The sequence below is a fragment of the Schistocerca nitens genome, chromosome 2 (assembly GCF_023898315.1).
Source record: "Schistocerca nitens isolate TAMUIC-IGC-003100 chromosome 2, iqSchNite1.1, whole genome shotgun sequence".
Taxonomy (NCBI): domain Eukaryota; kingdom Metazoa; phylum Arthropoda; class Insecta; order Orthoptera; family Acrididae; genus Schistocerca; species Schistocerca nitens.
Window position 1 is genome coordinate 997,167,662 of NC_064615.1, and position 21,655 is coordinate 997,189,316.

General features: G+C 40.5%; 1 protein-coding gene across 1 annotated transcript; it reads right to left on the bottom strand.

Annotated features, from left to right (window-relative positions):
* Positions 1-336: 336 nt before the first annotated feature.
* Positions 337-21,309, bottom strand: LOC126237319 (uncharacterized). Its single transcript, XM_049947288.1, has 3 exons — positions 21,167-21,309; positions 20,833-21,015; positions 337-2,246 (listed from the first exon to the last, which is right to left on the bottom strand). The coding sequence occupies exons 1-3, from the start codon at positions 21,231-21,233 to the stop codon at positions 2,026-2,028; spliced, it is 471 nt and encodes a 156-aa protein (XP_049803245.1). The 5' UTR covers positions 21,234-21,309; the 3' UTR covers positions 337-2,025.
* Positions 21,310-21,655: the final 346 nt, after the last annotated feature.

Consider the following 21,655-nt stretch of genomic DNA (forward strand, 5'->3'; position numbering starts at 1 on the left):
TCTAACATGATAAACTTCATATTTTGACATAATCTTAAAATAAGTTTAAATGAAATGTAATTTTATATCTTGTCAGAGAATTCCAAAATACTGAAACATATGATTCACATGCAAATAAACCTACAACATAAAAACAATGGTACAAGCATGTTTTGCAATGCCAAATATAATACTTATTTTCAAATTTTTATTAATTTGTGCAGCTGCACAGTGACTGAGGTAAAAACCAGGCCAGTTGTTGTTACTTAACAAGCTTGACATGCATCCACCTCTTTTGAGTCTGTTGTACACAAGGTCACAATATTACATAGTGATTGGCATCAAATAATCCTTCACAAAGCAAAGTAGCTGAGTAAGGCTTTTTTTTTTTATCTGATGTCCTCTATACTCATTTTAATAATGTGCATTTTGCCAGAGTGCGTTTTTGGAGTGAGAAACTGTCAATGAATATAACTAATAATCTTACATCTGGGAAACTAATGCATTTAAGTATGAAGTTTGAGCAGAAAGATCAATGCTACATGTCATAGCATATTCAGTAACAGTATTGTCAAATCATCTTTTGACTGAAATGGCATCCCAATTTTAGTATTCAATTTATTCATGGGCATTACAGTATATTTTCATGTACCACGTAATTTTATCACTTGCTGTATTAGAGTTAGATCTACAATTTCAGTACCAAAAAATATTTATGTTTTCTTTACAAAAACCACATTTTTAATTTTTTTTTTCAGATATGATTTTTAGTTTACTACAGTGCAACCAAGTGAAGTGGGTGCCTGGTGATGAAGGCAGTACACTGGCAAGTTGTGCTTCATACGAGAGACTGAAAGCTATACGAATACTCAGCAATAAATGTAAAGGAATAATGTCTCATAGATAGAATTCTCTTTCACAGGACAAGAAAGTAAATGTACAAGACAGAAAGACATTCAGTTTTAACAGTTCAGCACTACCGACTGTACTAGCACATGGAAAAAATATTTTGAGAACTTCCCCGTGTTACACCAGGCACATCATTCACTTGGATAGGTTACACGGGTAGTCCATTATAGCCCCTTGTATTTTGTAAGACACATGACACAAACAAAGCAGCTGCCTTAAGGAAATAACAATGTGTTTGACACCTAAACAACATGGTATTCACACTCAATATAAAAAAAGTCTGCTAACTTATGACATGCCTCTGGCAGTGGCAACTGCAAATAACAGTGACATCATGGGCTGAAATGACAAGTATAATCATCAGTCTCTGGAATGTGAAAAAATATGTCTGTAAAGTCTGAATCATACGACTACTACTCATTTATGGGGAAATGAGTAGTCAGTGAGGTATACCATGATTATAGCTGGACAATCATCAGCAGGCCCAACTACAAATTAACTAATATATGCTAGGAAGTGGACGGATAGGCAGTGGCTAACCAGAACAACTAATAGTCATTTTCAGGTATTTCATAAGAGAAACTTATCTCATTTGTCAATGAACGGTTAAAAATTATATGACCACCATTAAATATTTTCATAACACAGGGGTGAAATGATTACACAGCACAAAATTTAAGATGGAGCAATTGAATACAAATGTATGAACATTAAAACCTTCAGGTAACACATTAGTTTCTAGAACCTAAATACATATTGAATTGTTTATTGACTAAATCATCTGGTCCCCTGCCTAAGAGAATGAGTAACTTCATATCATCTACAAACATAATTCTGTCTTCAGCTGCCCTAAAATATAAATACAAAATACAGCTTGTTAGTGCTGTGTCACCCATAAAACTTACACAAAAAATATATTTACAAACTTTACAACAATTTGCAATGGTTCTACTACATCAACTGTGCATGAAAGCTTTCTAGGATGCCACTTTCCATATTACCAATACAGTTGACTGGAACCAAAAATGCTGATAAAATACTGGCAAATGTGTAACAGGCTACTTGCTGATTCTGAGATTCAACTCTCAATAACAAGACCCTGTCCACATATTTAAATGTGAGGTACATGGAAAAGCTTCACTGAAGCCACATGTAAGTCAACAAAGCAACAGTGGATAAGATCATAAGCAATGGCTTTGATATTTTTGATGATGGTGCCAAATTGCATCCATCCTCAGAGCAGTAACATTCTTCCCAGTACACACCATTGTCATAGACACCCCAGTTGCATACTCCAGTCACTCCATAAGTTGCCACAGACGCACACTGACGGATAACCTGACGCCATCGCCCATCCCCTGAAAATGCACATGAAAGTTTCATATACTATGTGTTTTACATGTGGTTCACTCATGACGGAAATAGTGCTCATTAACAATACAAAACACACACAAAGATAAAAATAGAATGTAAATAAATACAAAAAGACATGTGAGAGACTTGAATTGCAGACTATGTTGTGTTCTAAATACTAAGAGTTTTGGAACAATGGCAAGATTCTGTTATACAGAAGCAGCAGCAAATGACTAAAGTTCTGAAACATGTTATGTACTTTTAAATTTCTTAATAAATACTTAGCAGTTGTACCTTTAACATAAACCTGAACCTGATTGGAAAATACAGAAGTGTCAATAACATATTTGCCCATATTTTTGATAGTTGTTTAGGTCTACTCGCCTCATAATTCAGAGCTGCACATACAAAACTGAAGTGGCAAACGTCTGAAGGTAGACAGAAAGTATCCTGTGAATGCCTGCTTAGAAAGTTTGAAGAACCAGCAATTAAAGGCACAAACTGCAAACAATTGTAGATTGTGGCCAATGGTGGAATAAGTTACGAAGGATTATAGATTAGCATCATTTTCGTGTTGAGTTAACTTTGAGAAAGGAGTTGCAAAGTATGTAAAAGCTGGACACAAAGTGAAAAATATAGAAACAAATAGTTTTTGTGTTGATTGAAATGTAGAAGCATGTGCTTATGAGTTGTTACTGCAGAATACTTATATGATAATTGTAACTGTCTACAGATCGCAAGGAAACTTTAGATATCTATGAGGAATCTAGATGCATTATTGAGCTACATGTCAGGCAAGAATAAACAGTTAGTAACTTGTGGGGACTTCAATGTGGATTTCTTAAAAGATATGGATAGGAAAAATGAACAGAATTACTATTTGAGTGTTTCAATTTAATTTCAGTAATCACTTATGTGCGGCAAAAAAGCAGATCACGGATAGACCACATTTTTATAGACAATGCTCAGGCTGAAACAATTAGTGTGTACCCAACTGCTAACGGGCTACCTTATAATGATGTACAATTAATGGAAATAAACAATATGGGACCTTTCAACTTGGGAGGCCGGTTCATACAAAGCAGTGAGGCTTATTAATATGAACAGAATACAATGTTTTAAGAGTAAGCTAAGAGGGTTGATATGGGATAAGGTATACGTAGGAAGAGATGCTAATGTCAAAATCTATTCCACAGTCAATTTGTGTCAATGGCACATTGTCAAATAGGAGAGAGGACAGCCAGTGTAGACGATTCAGTAATAATTAAACTAAATGACTATGTTATCACTAATAATTGACAAACTGAATAATTCAGACAATGTAGGAATTATAGAAAATTTTAGTGACTCGAGTAAAATCACACAGGGAATCCCACAGCGTTCAATTCTGGGTCCACCTCCATGTGAACGACCTACCACTTAACATTCAACAAGCAAAATTTGTACTTTTTGTACACAATACTAGTGTTATAATAAATTCCACTAGAGAGAAAACACTAGAAGAGTTAGTAAACTATGTTTTTCAAAGAATTATTAAATGGTTATCTGAGAAGGCAATTCATTGTGTTATAACTGTAAGGTCTCCCTAAACAGTACTGCCCGCATTACACAGCAGAGGCATTGACAAATGGAACTGACTCTGTATGGAATGCGTACACTTTTATTTTTGCAGAATGAGATTTTCACACTGCAGCGGAGTGTGCCCTGATATGAAACTTCCTGGCAGATTAAAACTGTGTGCCCGACCGAGACTCAAACTCGGGACCTTTGCCTTTCGCGGGCAAGTGCTCTACCATTCTACCATCTGAGCTACCAAAGCACGACTCACGCCCGGTACTCACAGCTTTACTTCCGCCAGTATCTCGTCTCCTACCTTCCAAACTTTACAGAAGCTCTCTTGCGAACCTTGCAGAACTAGCACTCCTGAAAGAAAGAATACGGCGGAGACATGGCTTAGCCACAGCCTGGGGGATGTTTCCAGAATGAGATTATCAATCTGCAGCTGAGTGTGTGCTGATATGAAACTTCCTGGCAGATTAAAACTGTGTGCCCAACCGAGACTCGAACTCAGGACCTTTGCCTTTCGCGGGCAAGTGCTCTACCATCTGAGCTACCGAAGCACGACTCATGCCCGGTACTCACAGCTTTACTTCTGCCAGTATCTCGTCTCCTACCTTCCAAACTTTACAGAAGCTCTCCTGCGAACCTTGCAGAACTAGCACTCCTCGGGCACACAGTTTTAATCAGCGCACACTCCGCTGCAGAGTCAAAATCTCATTCTGGAAACATCCCCCAGGCTGTGGCTAAGCCATGTCTCCGCAGTATCCTTTCTTTCAGGAGTGCTAGTTCTGCAAGGTTCGCAGGAGAGCTGTAAAGATTTTAAGGTAGGAGATGAGATACTGGCAGAAGTAAAGCTGTGAGTACCGGGCATGAGTCGTGCGTTGGTAGCTCAGATGGTAGAGCACTTGCCCGCGAAAGGCAAAGGTCCCGAGTTCGAGTCTCGGTTGCGCACACAATTTTAATCTGCCAGGAAGTTTCAAATCAGCGCACACTCCGCTGCAGAGTCAAAAGCTCATTCTGGAAACATCCCCCAGGCTGTGGCTAAGCCATGTCTCCGCAGTATCCTTTCTTTCAGGAGTGCTCGCGCACACAATTTTAATCTGCCAGGAAGTTTCAAATCAGCGCACACTCCGCTGCAGAGTCAAAAGCTCATTCTGGAAACATCCCCCAGGCTGTGGCTAAGCCATGTCTCCGCAGTATCCTTTCTTTCAGGAGTGCTAGTTCTGCAAGGTTCGCAGGAGAGCTTCTAAGTTTGGAAGGTAGGAGACAAGATACTGGCAGAAGTAAAGTTGTGAGTACCGGGCGTGAGTCGTGCTTCGGTAGCTCAGATGGTAGAGCACTTGCCCGCGAAAGGCAAAGGTCCCGATTTCGAGTTTCAGTCGGGCACACAGTTTTAATCTGCCAGGAAGGTTAGGTTAGGTTAGGTCCGCAGTATCCTTTCTTTCAGGAGAGCCAGATCTGCAAGGTTCGCAGGAGAGCTTCTGTAAAGTTTGGAAGGTAGGAGACAAGATACTGGCAGAAGTAAAGCTGTGAGTACCGGGCGCGAGTCGTACTTTGGCAGCTCAGATGGTAGAGCACTTGCCTGCGAAAGGCAAAGGTCCCGAGTTCGAGTCTCGGCCGGGCACACAGTTTTAATCTGCCAGGAAGTTTCATATCAGCGTACACTCCGCTGCAGAGTGAAAATCTCATTCTGGAAACATCCCCCAGGCTGTGGCTAAGCCATGTCTCCGCAGTATCCTTTCTTTCAGGAGTGCTTGTTCTACAAGGTTCGCAGGAGAGCTTCTGTAAAGTTTGGAAGGTAGGAGACGAGATACTGGCAGAAGTAAAGCTGTGAGTACCGGGCGTGAGTCGTGCTTCGGTAGCTCAGATGGTAGAGCACTTGCCCGCGAAAGGCAAAGGTCCTGATTTCAAGTCTCGGTCGGGCACACAGTTTTAATCTGCCAGGAAGTTTCAGTTACTTTTGATTATGTTACTCTTTATTCACTCAAGCCCTGCAGAAGACTCCACAAAACATTCATGTGAAACACCAATAAATGCTACCAATACCTCACAATATTAAGGTTTTAGTGGAATAGCACTATTGGAAATAATGATTCAGAAAAGACAAGATGAAGAGCTGTAAGCCTAAAGTAGTCAAAAATCATCCAAAGTAACACCAACTCACTGGAAAATCCAACAAGAGAGACTGAAGTCCAAAATCAGCAGGAGCCCACTTTCAGCATCAAATAACTAAAATGTAGCAATTGCCTTAAAAGAACTCAACATAGGGGTAACCTCAATGAAAACAGAAAAGCAATCGGGGAGAATGACATCTGTGTGAAACATAAAACACTTTGGTCCTGAAGCGTACAATGGAGTCTGGGCTTTGTCAACCAATACCTCAAAATATGCAAGATTCCAGGGTCATTCCATGTCAAGTCATCCAGGCCATGACACCCATTATCCAGTTGTGAACTTAGATCTTGTGTACTGCTTTGGTATCTAGTATCATGAACTTTTGCCAATATTTATTGCTTTATATACATTCTGTTGGTAGCAATTGCTGAAAGTTCGATGCAATGCGTTACTTCAAAGCAAATTGTAAAAATTTGAAAATTAGCTGCAGTTTTTAAACAAAAAATAATATACTAAGATGGTATCTGTTCTTTCGGACATGTCCGAAAGAACAGATACCATCGGTGACCATGCAGCTCGTTAGAATGAAATTACAATGAAATGAACACCCTTAGCTGCTTACAGGCATTGACATACGTCAACGGGGACAGATGAAAATGTGTGCCCCGACCGGGACTCTAACCCGGGATCTCCTGCTTACATGGCAGACGCTCTATCCATCTGAACCGCATGATCACCGATCATATCTGTTCTTTCGGACATGTCCGAAAGAACAGATACCATCTTAATATATACATATAGTTAAGGCTCACTGGCCACTTGACCATCTTCTTCTTCTGTCCGAATGCACAAACAGTGCCCGAACTCTTATGGGAATCGGCAACGCGCCGCGAGTAATGAGTATAATGGGCGGGGGCACTATGAATGTAGTGTGGGACAATACATTGAGAATGTGGGTTTCGCCAGAGATAAATCCCTGCAGTCGCGCTATCCTCTGTGTCCTCGGTGGCTCAGATGGATAGAGCGTCTGCCATGTAAGCAGGAGATCCTGGGTTTGAGTCCCGGTCGGGGCATACATTTTCATCTGTCCCCGTTGACGTATGTCAATGCCTGTAAGCAGCTAAGGGTGTTCATTTCATTGTAAAAAATAGTAGGCTGACTGTTTTTTCCCTGAATATCCTTTCGGACATGTAGTTTCTGAAAACATGTTAGCATTGTCCAACTAAATTTTTGTAAATTTTAGATAATTTTATTGTTAAATTAGAATAAATTTTTGGACAATTGCCCCCCCCCCCTCCCCAATCATCTCTGGAAAACACTGAAAAAATTAGAGAGTGCTCTACAAATAATAAAGTTTCATCACACAAAAAAATCAGTTTTGAGAAATGAACGACACTGGGGAAAAAAATTATATTACTACCCAAGAGGCTTTAACAACATACGTACACATAACAATATTCAAATTGAACAAAAATTGCAATATATGAAACAAAATTACACATTATAAAATATGTGGAAACTTGTACATTACATGACATATGAACACTTTCTTTCTTCTGCCATAACCATTTTGTCAAAAGCCAATGTTGTCAACACTGCACAAAATTCTGGTACCAATCTACATTCAAGTTTATTCGGAACTACACTTGTGACTAGACATTTTGATGCTTAGAATTTTTTTTATTATTATTATTTTTATGAGAACCACTTTTCTTCCACCAACTTTAAGGACTCTTTGCTCAGAGATTAAGTATGGCCTGTTGCTGTGGTGATATCAACTTCACATGGAATATGAGAGAAAGAAACAACGCAAACATCATTAGCAGGCCAATAAAAGATGGGGATGGTCCATGAGAATGCATTAACCTTACTGTAACATCTCCTCCTTCCCAAATATCAAGAAGAGTCATATCCATACGCAACATAGCAGTTGGGCTGCACAGTGCATTCCGGCATTAGCGGCAGAAGTGCATCTGAGAAACATGCACAATACTAAAACCCGTATCACAGCTCAGACTCTTTTTTTTTTTTCTCCAATCTTGGTTGGTGATATTGGTACAATGTGATGAATGGATCGTGTTCCACAAATTGTTTTTGCACTTGTGAAGCGCTGGGAGAGATAATGTCTGACTTGCACAATTTCATCTTTTGAAACAAAGAGAATTGAAATGCCTTGCAGGTTCTCATGACAGAATTCAAGTACCTGTGAAGCTGTAAGTATTTGATCTTTATTAACTCTTTGCAAACTTGTTTTTGTTACAAGTCTTGTAACAGTGCCACCAATACCATCACAGGGAGATTTGTTATGGCTGGTAGCAATAATGGACCAGCTGCACTTTATGTTGAAGTCGTGTTCATGGTAGCAGATATTTCTGAAATTCTTACAATTTTTTTTATATTGTGTAGAACAACCATCAGTGAAATATTAAACAAATGCAAGATGAATTTCTGGAAATTCACATATACAAAAATTCAGTACAGTCTTCAGTCTGGTACACCAAGGCAACATCATGTTCTACATCATCAGAAACAATACAAATGCTTTTTGCATGCAACAGTTTGTCCTTTTTGTAATATATATGGACAGTATGAAGAGTGCAGCTGCTATTGTTTCAATGGTACTCCTGTAATTCATCTTGAACAACAAAATTGAGATTTTTACTGAACTCCATTAAAATTAACACTAATCTTTCAGCAAGTGTTTCCAACTTCATTTTGTGTTTCCCTCTTCATTTTCAGATAATCAGATTTTGATTGAGAAATAAAAGAGTGTGGAGTAAGTTTTTCAATTTTCTTAATTAGTGTGTCACGCAATTCTGATAGAGAAGTGATTTGAACACTTAAAGTCATTCTATCAGTTGCTACCCATTGACTGTACTGACCCATCTCATCAGGATCATAGTCTTCTATTTCATTTTCTAAGTGGGTTGCAGCAATGAACTGATGGGGCATTTTTCATACAGACGAAGCATACAACCTCAGTTATTTATATCACATGTTATTATTTTAATTAGATCTTGGTATGTTTCTTTAATAGAAATGGAATTTAGAATCAATTTAATATTCTGGTGGTAAATGCACACACATACGGTATGTGTTCCTGATGAACCTGCAAGTATACACTGTTATCGATAAAATACCCTTCTCCATTAAAAGAGCTCTCGCTTAACATACCAGATATTCAGAAACCGGAAATTTGGAACTGACTTTCTGTCGAGAACAAGTTGGCGGCACAGGAGTGCGTAACTGAATTTTTTCACAATTATTTGCATATTCAATTTCCTGTTTGATTTTGTCCATGAGTTCATCAAGATGTTTTGCCTTTGCTTCCAGTTCTGCTAAATCACTGTCAGGGATAGTGCTTGCATCAGCAGCCAGCTCAACTTGATATGTATGTGAAATTTTAGTTGCAGAGCCCCAGCTGCTGATTCCAATTTTCGTTTGGCTGCTGCATACCGACCAACTGAATGCAGCTTTGCATGAGATACTCATAAGCTAGTCAAGCTAGTATTAAGCACAGATTTTTCAGGTGTCTGCACCTTCACATTACTGTCATTTATATAGTCTGGTGATGAGTCATCACTTGCTTGTTTTTCATTAATAAGTTTGATACAGGTTGAGCACATTTTCTCCCCAAGGGTAATGCTAAAGCCTCTCATTTTGAAGGTCTTTGCCTTTTTCAAAACTAATCATGCAATCCAGATGAAACAGATGGTTTATGGTGCTTGAAGGGATCACAGCAAATTTTCTTACATAGAGAGAATCTGCGCAGGTACCTGTCTTTGTGTTTAACACACACACACATGAAACACTTAAATCACAGTATGAATGACTCTTGCTTCGCCATAATAAAAGTTCTTGTTCTTCACTGGTAAGTTCATTCACACAAGTCAGGCCATTATCACATATATCTTGCAGGTGCTGTCCAAGAAAACACCGCCTACTTGTACTTTCCATATTGCTTCAGTCATAGAACCAATATTTGTCGTAAATAATTCAAAAGATGATTGGCGTAACCTAAAAAGTAATTAAATAATGAAAAATCATTCTATCCCATTGTTTCATAACAAAAGTAGTTCACATTATTCTTGTAACATTAAGGGACTTAACTTTTGTTTTGGAATGAATAGTTAAAAACTGCAACAATTGCATTTTTAACCAACAACTGACTCTGGGTACAACTTGGTACAAGAGCTCAGAACTGCATGCTCAGTGAACACATAACTCAAAACAAAGGAACTGGATGATGCAATACATGTAGTGGCAATAAAACAGTGTTCTCAGAAATGATTTGTTCCTAAGGAAATCCAGTATAGCCAAATTTTTTAGTGGTGACATGGTAGTCATGAATTAGGAACTCCAATATTTCTTTTACAATAACATTGTTTTTCACACTTCCCATTATTTCTACAAAATTATTCTTTTATATGTCTTAAAACAAAGATGATGTGACTCACCAAACGAAAGCACTGGCAGGTCGATAGACACACAAACAAACACAAACATACACACAAAATTCTAGCTTTTGCAACCAACGGTTGCTTCGTCAGGAAAGAGGGAAGGAGAGGGAAAGATGAAAGGATATGGGTTTTAAGGAAGAGGGTAAGGAGTCATTCCAATCCCGGGAGTGGAAAGACTTACCTTACCCTACCCAATGAAATCCCCAAACCACCTTCCCTACCCTCTGGCTCCTACCCTTGTAATCGGCCCCGGTGTAAAACCTGTCCCATGCACCCTCCCACCACCACCTACTCCAGTCCTGTAACCCAGAAGGTGTACACGATCAAAGGCAGAGCCACGTGTGAAAGCACCCACGTGATTTACCAACTGACCTGCCTACATTGTGACGCATTCTATGTGGGAATGACCAGCAACAAACTGACCATTCGCATGAATGGACACAGGCAGACAGTGTTTGTTGGTAATGAGGATCACCCTGTGGCTAAACATGCCTTGGTGCACGGCCAGCACATCTTGGCACAGTGTTACACCGTCCAGGTTATCTGGATACTTCCCACTAACACCAACCTATCCGAACTCCGGAGATGGGAACTTGCTCTTCAATATATCCTCTCTTCCCGTTACCCACCAGGCCTCAATCTCCTAATTTCAAGTTGCCGCCACTCATACCTCACCTGTCATTCAACAACATCTTTGCCTCTGCACTTCCACCTCGACTGACATCTCTGCCCAAACTCTTTGTCTTTGAATATGTCTGCTTGTGTCTGTATATGTGTGGATGGATATGTGTGTGTGTGCAAGTGTATACCCGTCCTTTTTTCCCCCAAGGTAAGTCTTTCCGCTCCCGGGATTGGAATGACTCCTTACCGTCTCCCTTAAAACCCACATCCTTTCGTCTTTCCCTTTCCTTCCCTCTTTCCTGACGAAGCAACCGTTGGTTGTGAAAGCTAGAATTTTGTGTGCATGTTTGTGTTTGTTTGTGTGTCTATGGACCTGCCAGCACTTTCGTTTGGTGAGTCACATCATCTTTGTTTTTAGATATATTTTTCCCACGTGGAATGTTTCCCTCTATTATATAAATTATTCTTTTAGTGTGACATAATGGAGTATTTATAATAATATTGTAAATTTTTCAAAGGTATCTATGAGGGGGCAATACCTTCAAAAAATCATGATATCCATGCATGGATTTTGTTTAAAAGATTTACAATATTTTCTGAGTTGCAGATGATGGATATTCATTATAAGAAGCACAACTATAAAAATATAAACCTTCTTCTTTAACTAAAACAAAACAAAAAAATTCAAGCTTCCACCGCAAAAACTGTGGGAACTATGGCATTTTTAAATTATAAAGGAGCTTGTCTATGAAAGACTGGATTCCTGAATCTACACAACTTCTTTTTATCATAAGTGAAAAGTAATTGACCTGCAACATTTACATTTTGCAAATGTGAACATATCTAGGTAAACTTCCACTACCCAAAATTTCGAAGATTTGCATGATGATGGGTGTCATTTCTTAAAATTTCTGGATGATTCTACATAGAATGGCCCCCAAAGACGTGGAGAAAAGCAAAGATAGCGCAATATTAAAGCCTGGGAAAGACCCACATCCCCAGAAGTACTATCATCCAGTATTGCTCTTACAGCTTCTATACAAACTGCATCAATGACTCATACTGAACTGCTCATTAGGCATCATTGTACCAAAACTCACCCTCCAAAACTCTGCAGACCAGGAAAATGAAATGTTCAAGACATTCTCCAGAATGTTTAATAGGAAAAGTGAGTGGAAAGTTGTCCTGCACATGTTGACTCCTGAACAAAAACAACGATGCATGCTGTGGCTTAATTGACATGCAAAACAGACAATTCTTTGCTGGAAAAAATTGTCATGGATGGCATGATTTGGTGTTATCAGTATGAACCTAACATAAAACAACAAAGTGCAGATTTTTACATGAAGGGTTAACTCTGAAGACAAATGACATCCAAGCCAATGTGAAACAACAGAAACTCCAGGATGCAATAATGACCATATTATGGAAAGGATAGATTGCTACTCAGCATGTAGCAGAGATGCCGAGTTGCAAACAGACACAACAAAAAGTCTGCTAAACATGTAAGTTTTTGGCAGAATGCATTCTTCCGAAATAAACCACACACATTCATGCAAATGCAGTTCACACACACAACTACCTCCGGCAACTGGGGCCAGACTATGAGCAACTGCGCGTGATGGGAGAGGCAATCTGGGTGATAGGGGTAAGGAAGAGGCAGGGGTGGGGAGGGGGATGGTCAAGTGCTGTTTGTGGGAGCATAATACAGGGATGAGGTGGAGGGAAAGTATGGCAGCTAGGTGCAGTTCGGAGATAGATGGCGGGAGCAGTGGAAAAGGAGGGATGTAAGAAGATTGTGGGTGTGCTTGTGGAACAGAAGGCTGTGGAGTTGGAACACAGAAGGGGATAGCTAAAAATGGAAATGATCGCATGGCATCAGTGGCCAGGAGTTCCCAGGCGGGAAGTTCAGCCACCAAGTGCAAGTCTTATTGAGTGCGACGCCACACTGGGCGACTTGGCATCGACAATGGGGATGAAATGTTGATGAGAACATTACAACACCCAGTCCCTGAGGGAAGAAAATCTCCCACCCCCGCCGGGAATCGAACCTGGGCCCCCGTGCGTGGCCCAATGCACTGACCATTCAGCTAATGAGGCCGACAGGGTATAGGTGAAGAACAATGACTAATGAACGTCGAGACCAGGCCAGTTACGGGAACATAGGACATATTGCAGGGACAGTTCCCACTAATACACTTCAGAAGAGCTGGTGTTGGTAGGAAGGACCTAGTTGGCACAAGCTGCAAAGCAGTCATTAAAATTAAGAATGCTGTGTTGGGTGGTGCACTCAGCAACTGGATTGTCCAGCTGTTTCTTCTCCACTGTTCGTCGGTGACCATTCATGTGGACAGACAGCTTGTTAGTTGTCAAGCCCATGTAGAATGAAGCACAGTGGTTGCAGCTTAACTTGCAGATCAGATGACTGTTTTCACAGGTAGCCCTGCCTTTGACAGGACAAGTGATGCTTGTGACTGGACTGGAGTAGGTGGTGGTGGGAGGATGTATGGCACAGTTATTGCATCTAGGTCTATTACAGGGATATGGGCCATGAGGCAAAGGGTTGGGAGTAAAGGTTGTGTAGGGATAGGTGAGGATATTGTGTAGGTTCAGTGAACGGTGGAATACCACTGTGGAAGAGGTGGGGAGGATAGTGGGTAGAGCATTCCTCATTTCAGGGCATGACGAGAGGTAGTAGAAACATTGGCAAAAAACGTGATTCAGTTGCTCAAGTCCTAGGTGGTACTAAATCATGAGAGGAATGCTCCTCTGTGGCCCGACAGTGGGACTTTGGAAGGTGGTGGGTGACCTGTGAGATAAGGCATGTAAGATCTGTTTCTGTACAATGTTAGAAGGTTAATTATGGTCTGTGAAGGCCTCAGTAAGACCCTTGGTATATTTCAAGAGGGATTGCTTATCACTAAAGACGAAATAGCCATGGGTGGCTAGGCTGTTTGGCAGGGATTTCTTGGTATGGAATGGGTGGCAGCTGTAGAAGTGGAGGTATTGGTGGTGGTTGGTAGGTTTGATATGGACAGTGGTACTGATGTAGCCATCTTTGAGGTGGAGATCGAGGAAGGTGGCTTGTGGTTGAGGAAGACCAGGTGAAGCGAAAATGGGAGAAAGTGTTGAGGTTCTGGAGGAATGTAGATAGGGTGTCCTCAGCCTCAATCCAGATTATAAGATGTATGAATCTTAACCAGGTAAGGGGTTTGGTGTTCTGGATGGTTAGGAAGGATTCCTCTACATGGCCCATGAATAGGTTGGCATAGGATGGTGCCATGCGGGTGACTATTGCCGGTACCTGGATTTGTTTCTAGGTGATGCCTTCAAAGGAGAATAATTGTGGGTGAGGTTGTAATGTCATGCTGACCAGGAAGCAGGTGGTAGGTTTGGAATCCACAAGGCATTGGGAAAGGTAATGTTCAATAGTGGTTAAGCCATGGGCATTAGGGATGTTAATGCAAACGGAGGTGGCATCAATAGCGATGAGCAGGGCACCATTTGATAAAGCAATAGTAACTGTGGAGAGTTGGTGGAGAAGATGATTGATATCTTTCATATAGGAGGGTAGGTTGCAAGTGATAGGCTGAAGGTGTCGGTTTACTAGAGCAGAGATTCTCCAGTGGGCACACAGTAACCCCCCTAAAATGGGACATCCTGGGTGGATGGGTTTATGTACTTTAAGAAGCACGCAGAAAGTATGAGTGCAGGGAGTGGTAGGGATGAGAAGACAGACAGTCTTTGGGGAGAGGATCTGGGATGGACCTAAGGATTTGATGAGAGACAAGAAACCTACTGGATTTCTGGAATGGGGTCACTATGGCAGAGTTTGTGGGTGGACAAATCTGACTGCTAGAGGAGTCCTCCTGTCAAGTAATACCTGTGGTTCAAAACAGCAGTGATGGGTCCTCTGTCAGTAGGTAGGATAAGCTCAGGATCAGATTTTAGTGGTGAATTGTACTTCTTTCAGCAGATGTAAGGTTAGCTCGCATGTTGATGGGTTTGGAGAATGATGGTGAGGCATGGTTCAAGGTTAAGAAATTCTGGAAAGTTAACACAGGTGATTTGGGGGCAGTGGGAGTGGATCACAGTTGTAAGGAAGAGTGAACTGAGGCAGGCAGGGTTCAACATTGGTCTTACGTTGCATCTGATTGGTAGGGTTGGTGGTGAAAAAGTGTTTCCACTGTAGGAACCACGAGAAGGAGTGGAGGTCATTGTGGAAGGAGGGCTTGCTGATGATAAGGCCATTTGTTGGGATTCGATGAGCCAAGCAACAATGCAGGAACAGTATGTGGGACTGGTCTCTGGCCAGGAATAAGGAAACTTTTATGTATTTGCACAGATGGAAGGAACAAGGATCCATGGTGGAGGATAAAAACATGTAAAATACGCAAATAATGTAGAAATATAAGTGACACACAAGTTGACACTATCTAAAAGGATGTTTCTCACAGTTTCAAATGGTTGTGTGAACTTCTTGTGCATTGTACTCAAGTGGAGAAAGAATATGCAGAACACCTGAAGCATTAAAATCGCTATCTTAACTTTTCCCTATTTTTTATTAATACAGCCTTGAAACTTTTTGAGCTGACAGTATATATCACACAGTGAATTACAGGTCACTCTGTGACACAGTTAAAGATTACCAACATGTAAAAATCATTGCCTCACTGCACAGAATATTCTATGCTGTTTAGCAACTGGTAATGGCATAAAACTGTGCTGCCCAGGATAATGTCCAGGACCCAACCTATTCAACCTTTATACCAATGACCAAACAACACTAAATTACACAAGTAATTTCTGCATGTGTACGATCTGGTGATCAAAGCTCAAGAAATGAGTTTTGGGAAGGTAGAACAAAACACAGAATACACTATGCACTACATCAGAATACTACCGATATGCTGCTCAACAGATTATAAAAAAGTGACTGGATTTACGGCCCAACTCCCGAATAGCAGGTCACGAACACACTGAGAAGCTTATGCATACCTTCAATGAATGCCAGTGTTCCTTATTTCGAGATTCCTGTGGATTTGGAAGACTTAAATCTTGCAAGAGACTCTTGGGTAAAGAACTAATGGGGACTTCAAATGACAAACCTACACTACAGGAGATACACAGTGGCAAGAACTTGAGAAGGAAGAATGTGCACAACACCAGTGAAGGTAAACCAGATCAAGCTGGGTGTTATATTGGGCACTATAGATTAATATGCTGACACATGTGATCGTGGTGAATATCAGGATATGGACTGTCTCCTGATTTGCTGTAACTGTTCTAGTAATGTACACTACATTATCAAAAGTATCCGGACACCCCCAAAAACATATGTTTTTCATATTAGGTGAATTGTGCTACCACCTACTGCCAGATACTCCATATCAGCAACATTAGTAGTCATTAGGCAACGTGAGAGTGCACAATGGGGTGCTCCGCGGAACTCACGGACTTCCAACGTGGTCAGGTGATTGGGTGTCACTGCACAGTCTGTATGTGAGGTTTCCACACTCCTAAACATCCCTTGGTCCACTGTTTCCAATGTGATAGTGAAGTGGTAACATGAAGGGTCACATATGGCACAAAAGCATACAGGCCGACATTGTCTGTTGACTGACAGAGACTGCCGACAGTTGAAGAGGGTCGTAATGTGTAATAGGAAGACATCTATTCAGATTATCACACAGGAATTCGAAAATGCATCAGGATCCGCTGCAAGTATTACGACAGTTATGCGGGAGATGAGAAAACTTTGATTTCATGGTCGAGTGGCTGCTCATAAGCCACATATCATGCTGGTAAATGCCAAATGACACCCTGCTTGGTGTAAGGAGCATAAACATTGGAAGACTGAACAGTGGAAAAACATTGTGTGGAGTGACGGATCACGGTACACAATGTGGCGATCCAATGGAAGGGTATGGGTATGACGAATGGCTGGTGAACATCATCTGCCAGTGTGTGTAGTGCCAACAGTAAAATTTGGAGGCAGTGGTGTTATGGTATGGTCGTGTTTTTCATGAGGGGCCTTGCACCCCTTGCTGTTTTGCATAGCACTATCAAAGCATAGGCCTACATTGATGTTTTAAGCACCTTCTTGCTTCCCACTGTTGAAGAGCAATTTGGGGATGGCGATTGCACCTTTCAACATGATCGATTACCTGTTCGTAATGCACGGCCTGTGGCGGAGTGGTTACATGGCAATAACATCCCTGTAATGGACTGGCCTGCACAGAATCCTGACCTGAATCCTGCAGAATACCTTTGGGATGTTTTGGAAGGCCCACTTCATGCCACGCCTCACTGACCAATATCAATACCTCTCCTCAGTGCAGCACTTTGTGAAGAACAGTCTGCCATTCCCCAAGAAATCTTCCAGCACCTGATTGAATGTATGCCTGGGAGAGTGGAAGCTGTCATCAAGGCTAAGAGTGGGCCAACACCATACTGAATTCCAGCATTACTGATGGAGGGCACCACGAACTATTAAGTCATTTTCAGCCAGTTGTCTGGATACTTTTGATAACATAGTGTATCAACAATGAATTATGACAGGAAAGCAAGGAAGAACTGGTCAAAGACCAATTTTGGGCTGAAAAATTTTTATCTCTGGGCATGAAAAAGTAAAAAGGAAAGTAAATAAGGGGATAGCTGTAAAAGCATTCACAAATAAGTGACAGTCTAAAGCATTACTAAAAAAATTGTAAGGCTCATATAATACTCTGCACACAGCTGATTGATAACAGAAACAGACTGCAGTGAAATCCAAAGAAATATAACTGATTAGCCTATATACGGCATACTGCATGGTGAATTTCCAGCAGTAGACAAGAATGCTGAGGAATGTATTGAGTCTGCACATGAATGTTTGGGCAAGAACAGGATTATATCTGTAGTTGGATTGGTCTATTGGTTTCTATTCAGATCCAAAAGTACTGCCCATGTCACAATAGACTGGATGAACTATAATCATCCTGAAACAGATAGGGAAAGTTACAAATTCATAAATGTTAGCTGCACAAAAGGTATGTAGTTAACCGCTGTTCACTGACTGCCACATACTATTCTTCCATTGGCTGCCTCCCAGAGGCACACTGCTGCCGAATGGAAGCTCTAGAAAAATACGTACTTAACACAATAATTAAAGAAGGTAATTATTGGTTTCACTATATACAGGATGAACCTAAAGTTATGCAATCCTAAATTTAAAAACAATACTGTAGATGGAATCTAAAACTGAGCTTTTTACTGATGGGAATGTCTGTTTTGGCAATGGATGACCTTGTGAGAGACACAGCACACATGACAGCCAAACAGGTTCCCGCCCTTTTGATGTCAGTGCTGAGTTAGCTGTGTGCAAACAATCATATGTTTTGCCTAGGCTGAACATGTGTTCATTCTTGAAAGTTACTTCAAATTACAATCTTTCTCAAAATGCCTGAAAGACCTTAGGGTATCTTTTAATGAAACAAGGGTGCCTAACAGATTAACAATTTCATGTATGATCACTAAGGAACACTGGGAGATTGAAGGAATTGGAACGTTCTCGCTGACCTTCAGTGTTAAGTGGGGCCTGACTGGAGGATATCCGCACATTGTACGTTCACCAAGAAAGTCGACATGAAAGCTGTGTCAGCAAACTAGAATGACCATCAACAAGAAGCACGAGTACAATGAGGATACAGAAGGGAATTACCTGTGTTCTTTTCAAAAGGAATCCATTCTAGTGTTTACATGAATCAATTTATAGAAACAATGGAAAAACCAACTCAGGATGGTTAGATGAGGAGTCAATCCCCACTCCCAAATGTGAGTACACAGACTAAAATGGAGCTGCATACAACAGAAACACTGCTCCCACTTTTAAAAAAGACACTATATCTAGCAAAAATCTGAATCTTCCTGGCAGATTAAAACTGTGTGCCGGACCGAGACTTGAACGGCATGAGCCGTGCTTGGGTAGCTCAGATGGTAGGACACTTGTTCGTGAAAGGCAAAGGCCCCAAGTTCCAGTCTCAGTCCAGCACACAGTTTTAATCCACCAAGAAGTTTCATATTAGTGCACACTCCACTGCACCGTGAAAATCTCATTCTAGAAATACCCCCCAGGCTGTGGCTAAGCCATGTCTCCGCAATATCCTTTCTTCGAGGATTCCTAGTTCTGCAAGGTTCATAGGAGAGCTTCTGTGAAGTTTGGAAGATAGGAGACACGGTACTGGTGGAAGTAAAGCTGTGAGGACGGGGTGTGAGTCATGCTGGGGATGCTCAGATGGTAGAACACTTGCCCATGAAAGGCAATGATCCCGAGTTCGAGTCTCGGTCCAGCACACAGTTGTAATGTGCCAGGAAGTTTCATATCAGCGCACCTACATTGTAGAGTGGAAATCTCATTCCAGCATAAATCTGCTTACGTACTCAAGGTAAAAACTACAAATGCAGCAGCCTAGGTATCAATGTCACTGAGATTGCAGAGATGATAACATACTAACAAACCATCTGTGAGTTAGCTGTAAAGCAACCTTAACATATCTGATAGTTAAAAGAGCACGCTGTCACACTTTTTACACTTCTTAGCAGGTGACGGCTGTAGATACTTCACCACAACTAACTAAGCAGCATTTACTTGGGTTGGTTACCACTGGATAAGCATTACAACTCAAGTTCAACAACTATGAAGCAGGATCATGAAGGTGGGGGTGTGGTGTGCAAAGCATTCAAGTTTGGGCTGATAAATAAGAATGTACGAAATCTTATGAAGACAACAACCTAATGTCCAGTGTGATAAACATGTTCTACAAAGCATGTGAACAGCATCTCTCCCATGCTCACATCAGACTCCAAGAGTGAAATTTATGTTGGGGTTAGGCTTACACCAGGCAACTAAATATTACAAATCATTAAACATGGGTAGTTAACACCTACTACTGCCTTCACACAGTGCTAAGAAATGGTCTTTCCATTAACACTACATTTAGCTCATAATATTTTCTCATGCCATATAACAAGAAATTAATTGCCCCAAAAACAAGTAGGCCTACTGAATCTAGTACTAGAATGGTCTTAATCTAATGACAATGAAAGTAAACAAATAGGCCTAACGATAAACTGAGGCGTTTGATACCACTTCGTCAACTAACCTAGACCTTGATACAAATCAGTCTGTCGCCACAACATACATTCCAAAAAATAGCATGTAAATAAATTAAATACCAGTATTATCAGTGTACTGTTCAATGATAGATACAAAACATTATTTTTTTCTAATATAAGATATGGTGTTCTTTCTGATTTCCAAACGAAATTTAGCAGAACTACTAATGATGAGGTTCAACAACTGTGACAATATTTGCAAGAAGACAATGATATGGGTTTAAATTGTCGAAAAATCATACTATTCACTGAACTGCACTATTTAACAGGCAACTTTCATGTCCGGACTAATCTGCCAGAGCTTGGTCAAACTGTTAATCAGTGGGTGAAACGGTACGGGCAGGACAAAAATATGTTATTAAAGAATGCTCGCAAGTATCTGTCAGGCGAAATGAGAATGAAACGTATTACTTTCAGAAAAGTTTTGATTCCTAAATGACAGTTATTTTTAAACAATTCGAAACATAATCAGACTGTGAACTGAGATGGATATGCCACACATGGATTTTATTTTTTATACAAGATTCCTATTCCATTGTAAATCATAAGTTTATCTGTATACGCGATATTCAAGAAATTGAATATTTGTGATTTGTAGTTTTGAAATCAAGCGAGAAAACAAATGCTTAATAGTGTGGTGCAAATTTTAACAGACAATATCAACGTGCAGTGTACTTACATATGAAGCCTTTGGGCCCCTGCTGAGTTTTCTTGACACAAAATGTTCCAAGAACATGAGATTCATCGCTGCCGCAATCAACTGCGATATGACGACTCTTGTCAAATTTTTTGTATGCTCCACAGTTATCTTCTCCTTTCGGATCCTCGGCTGATGAACATTGGTAACATCGTATAGCTTCGCCTGAAATGTACGTATGTATTTAAAATTGACCCATTCATAAAATAAACGATCAGTGTAATGAGAGGGGTGATTGATCTGTGAAGTGATTATCAACGAAGTATTAATAATCCTAACGAAAATTCACATATTGAATTATCTCTTTATCTCTAACCTGCTGGTACCAACAACACCAATACGATAAACATAAGCCAAAAACAATGCGTAATGTTTGACAACATTGTATTCACATACAAACTAACAGCCAACACCCACCAGCCCACCACCCACTTGTTGACGCATAGATAACATGCGCACTTACATACAGCAGCGTGCTTTATCTTTGCCTTGTGAACTATCGCCAGCTTGCGCAAGTGATTCTGCCATATAGCTGTTTTTGTGTCTCCGTTGATCTGCGTAGAATAGAAATATTCATTGAGTGAGAATTCAGATGAACAGGATAGAATTTTAGCCGTTTACATACATAGATGTCGACAGTTACGAGATTATGGTGGGGAAGAAGTTTGTACTTAAACGCTCTGAAGATTTTAAATGCCACTAACTTCGCTAGTACAGGCACATCCCGTTCAGAAGTGCCATTTATTAAGCATATGCGTCTCATTGCCATCTTCATAGTTTGAATTTGATATCTGCAATGACCTTG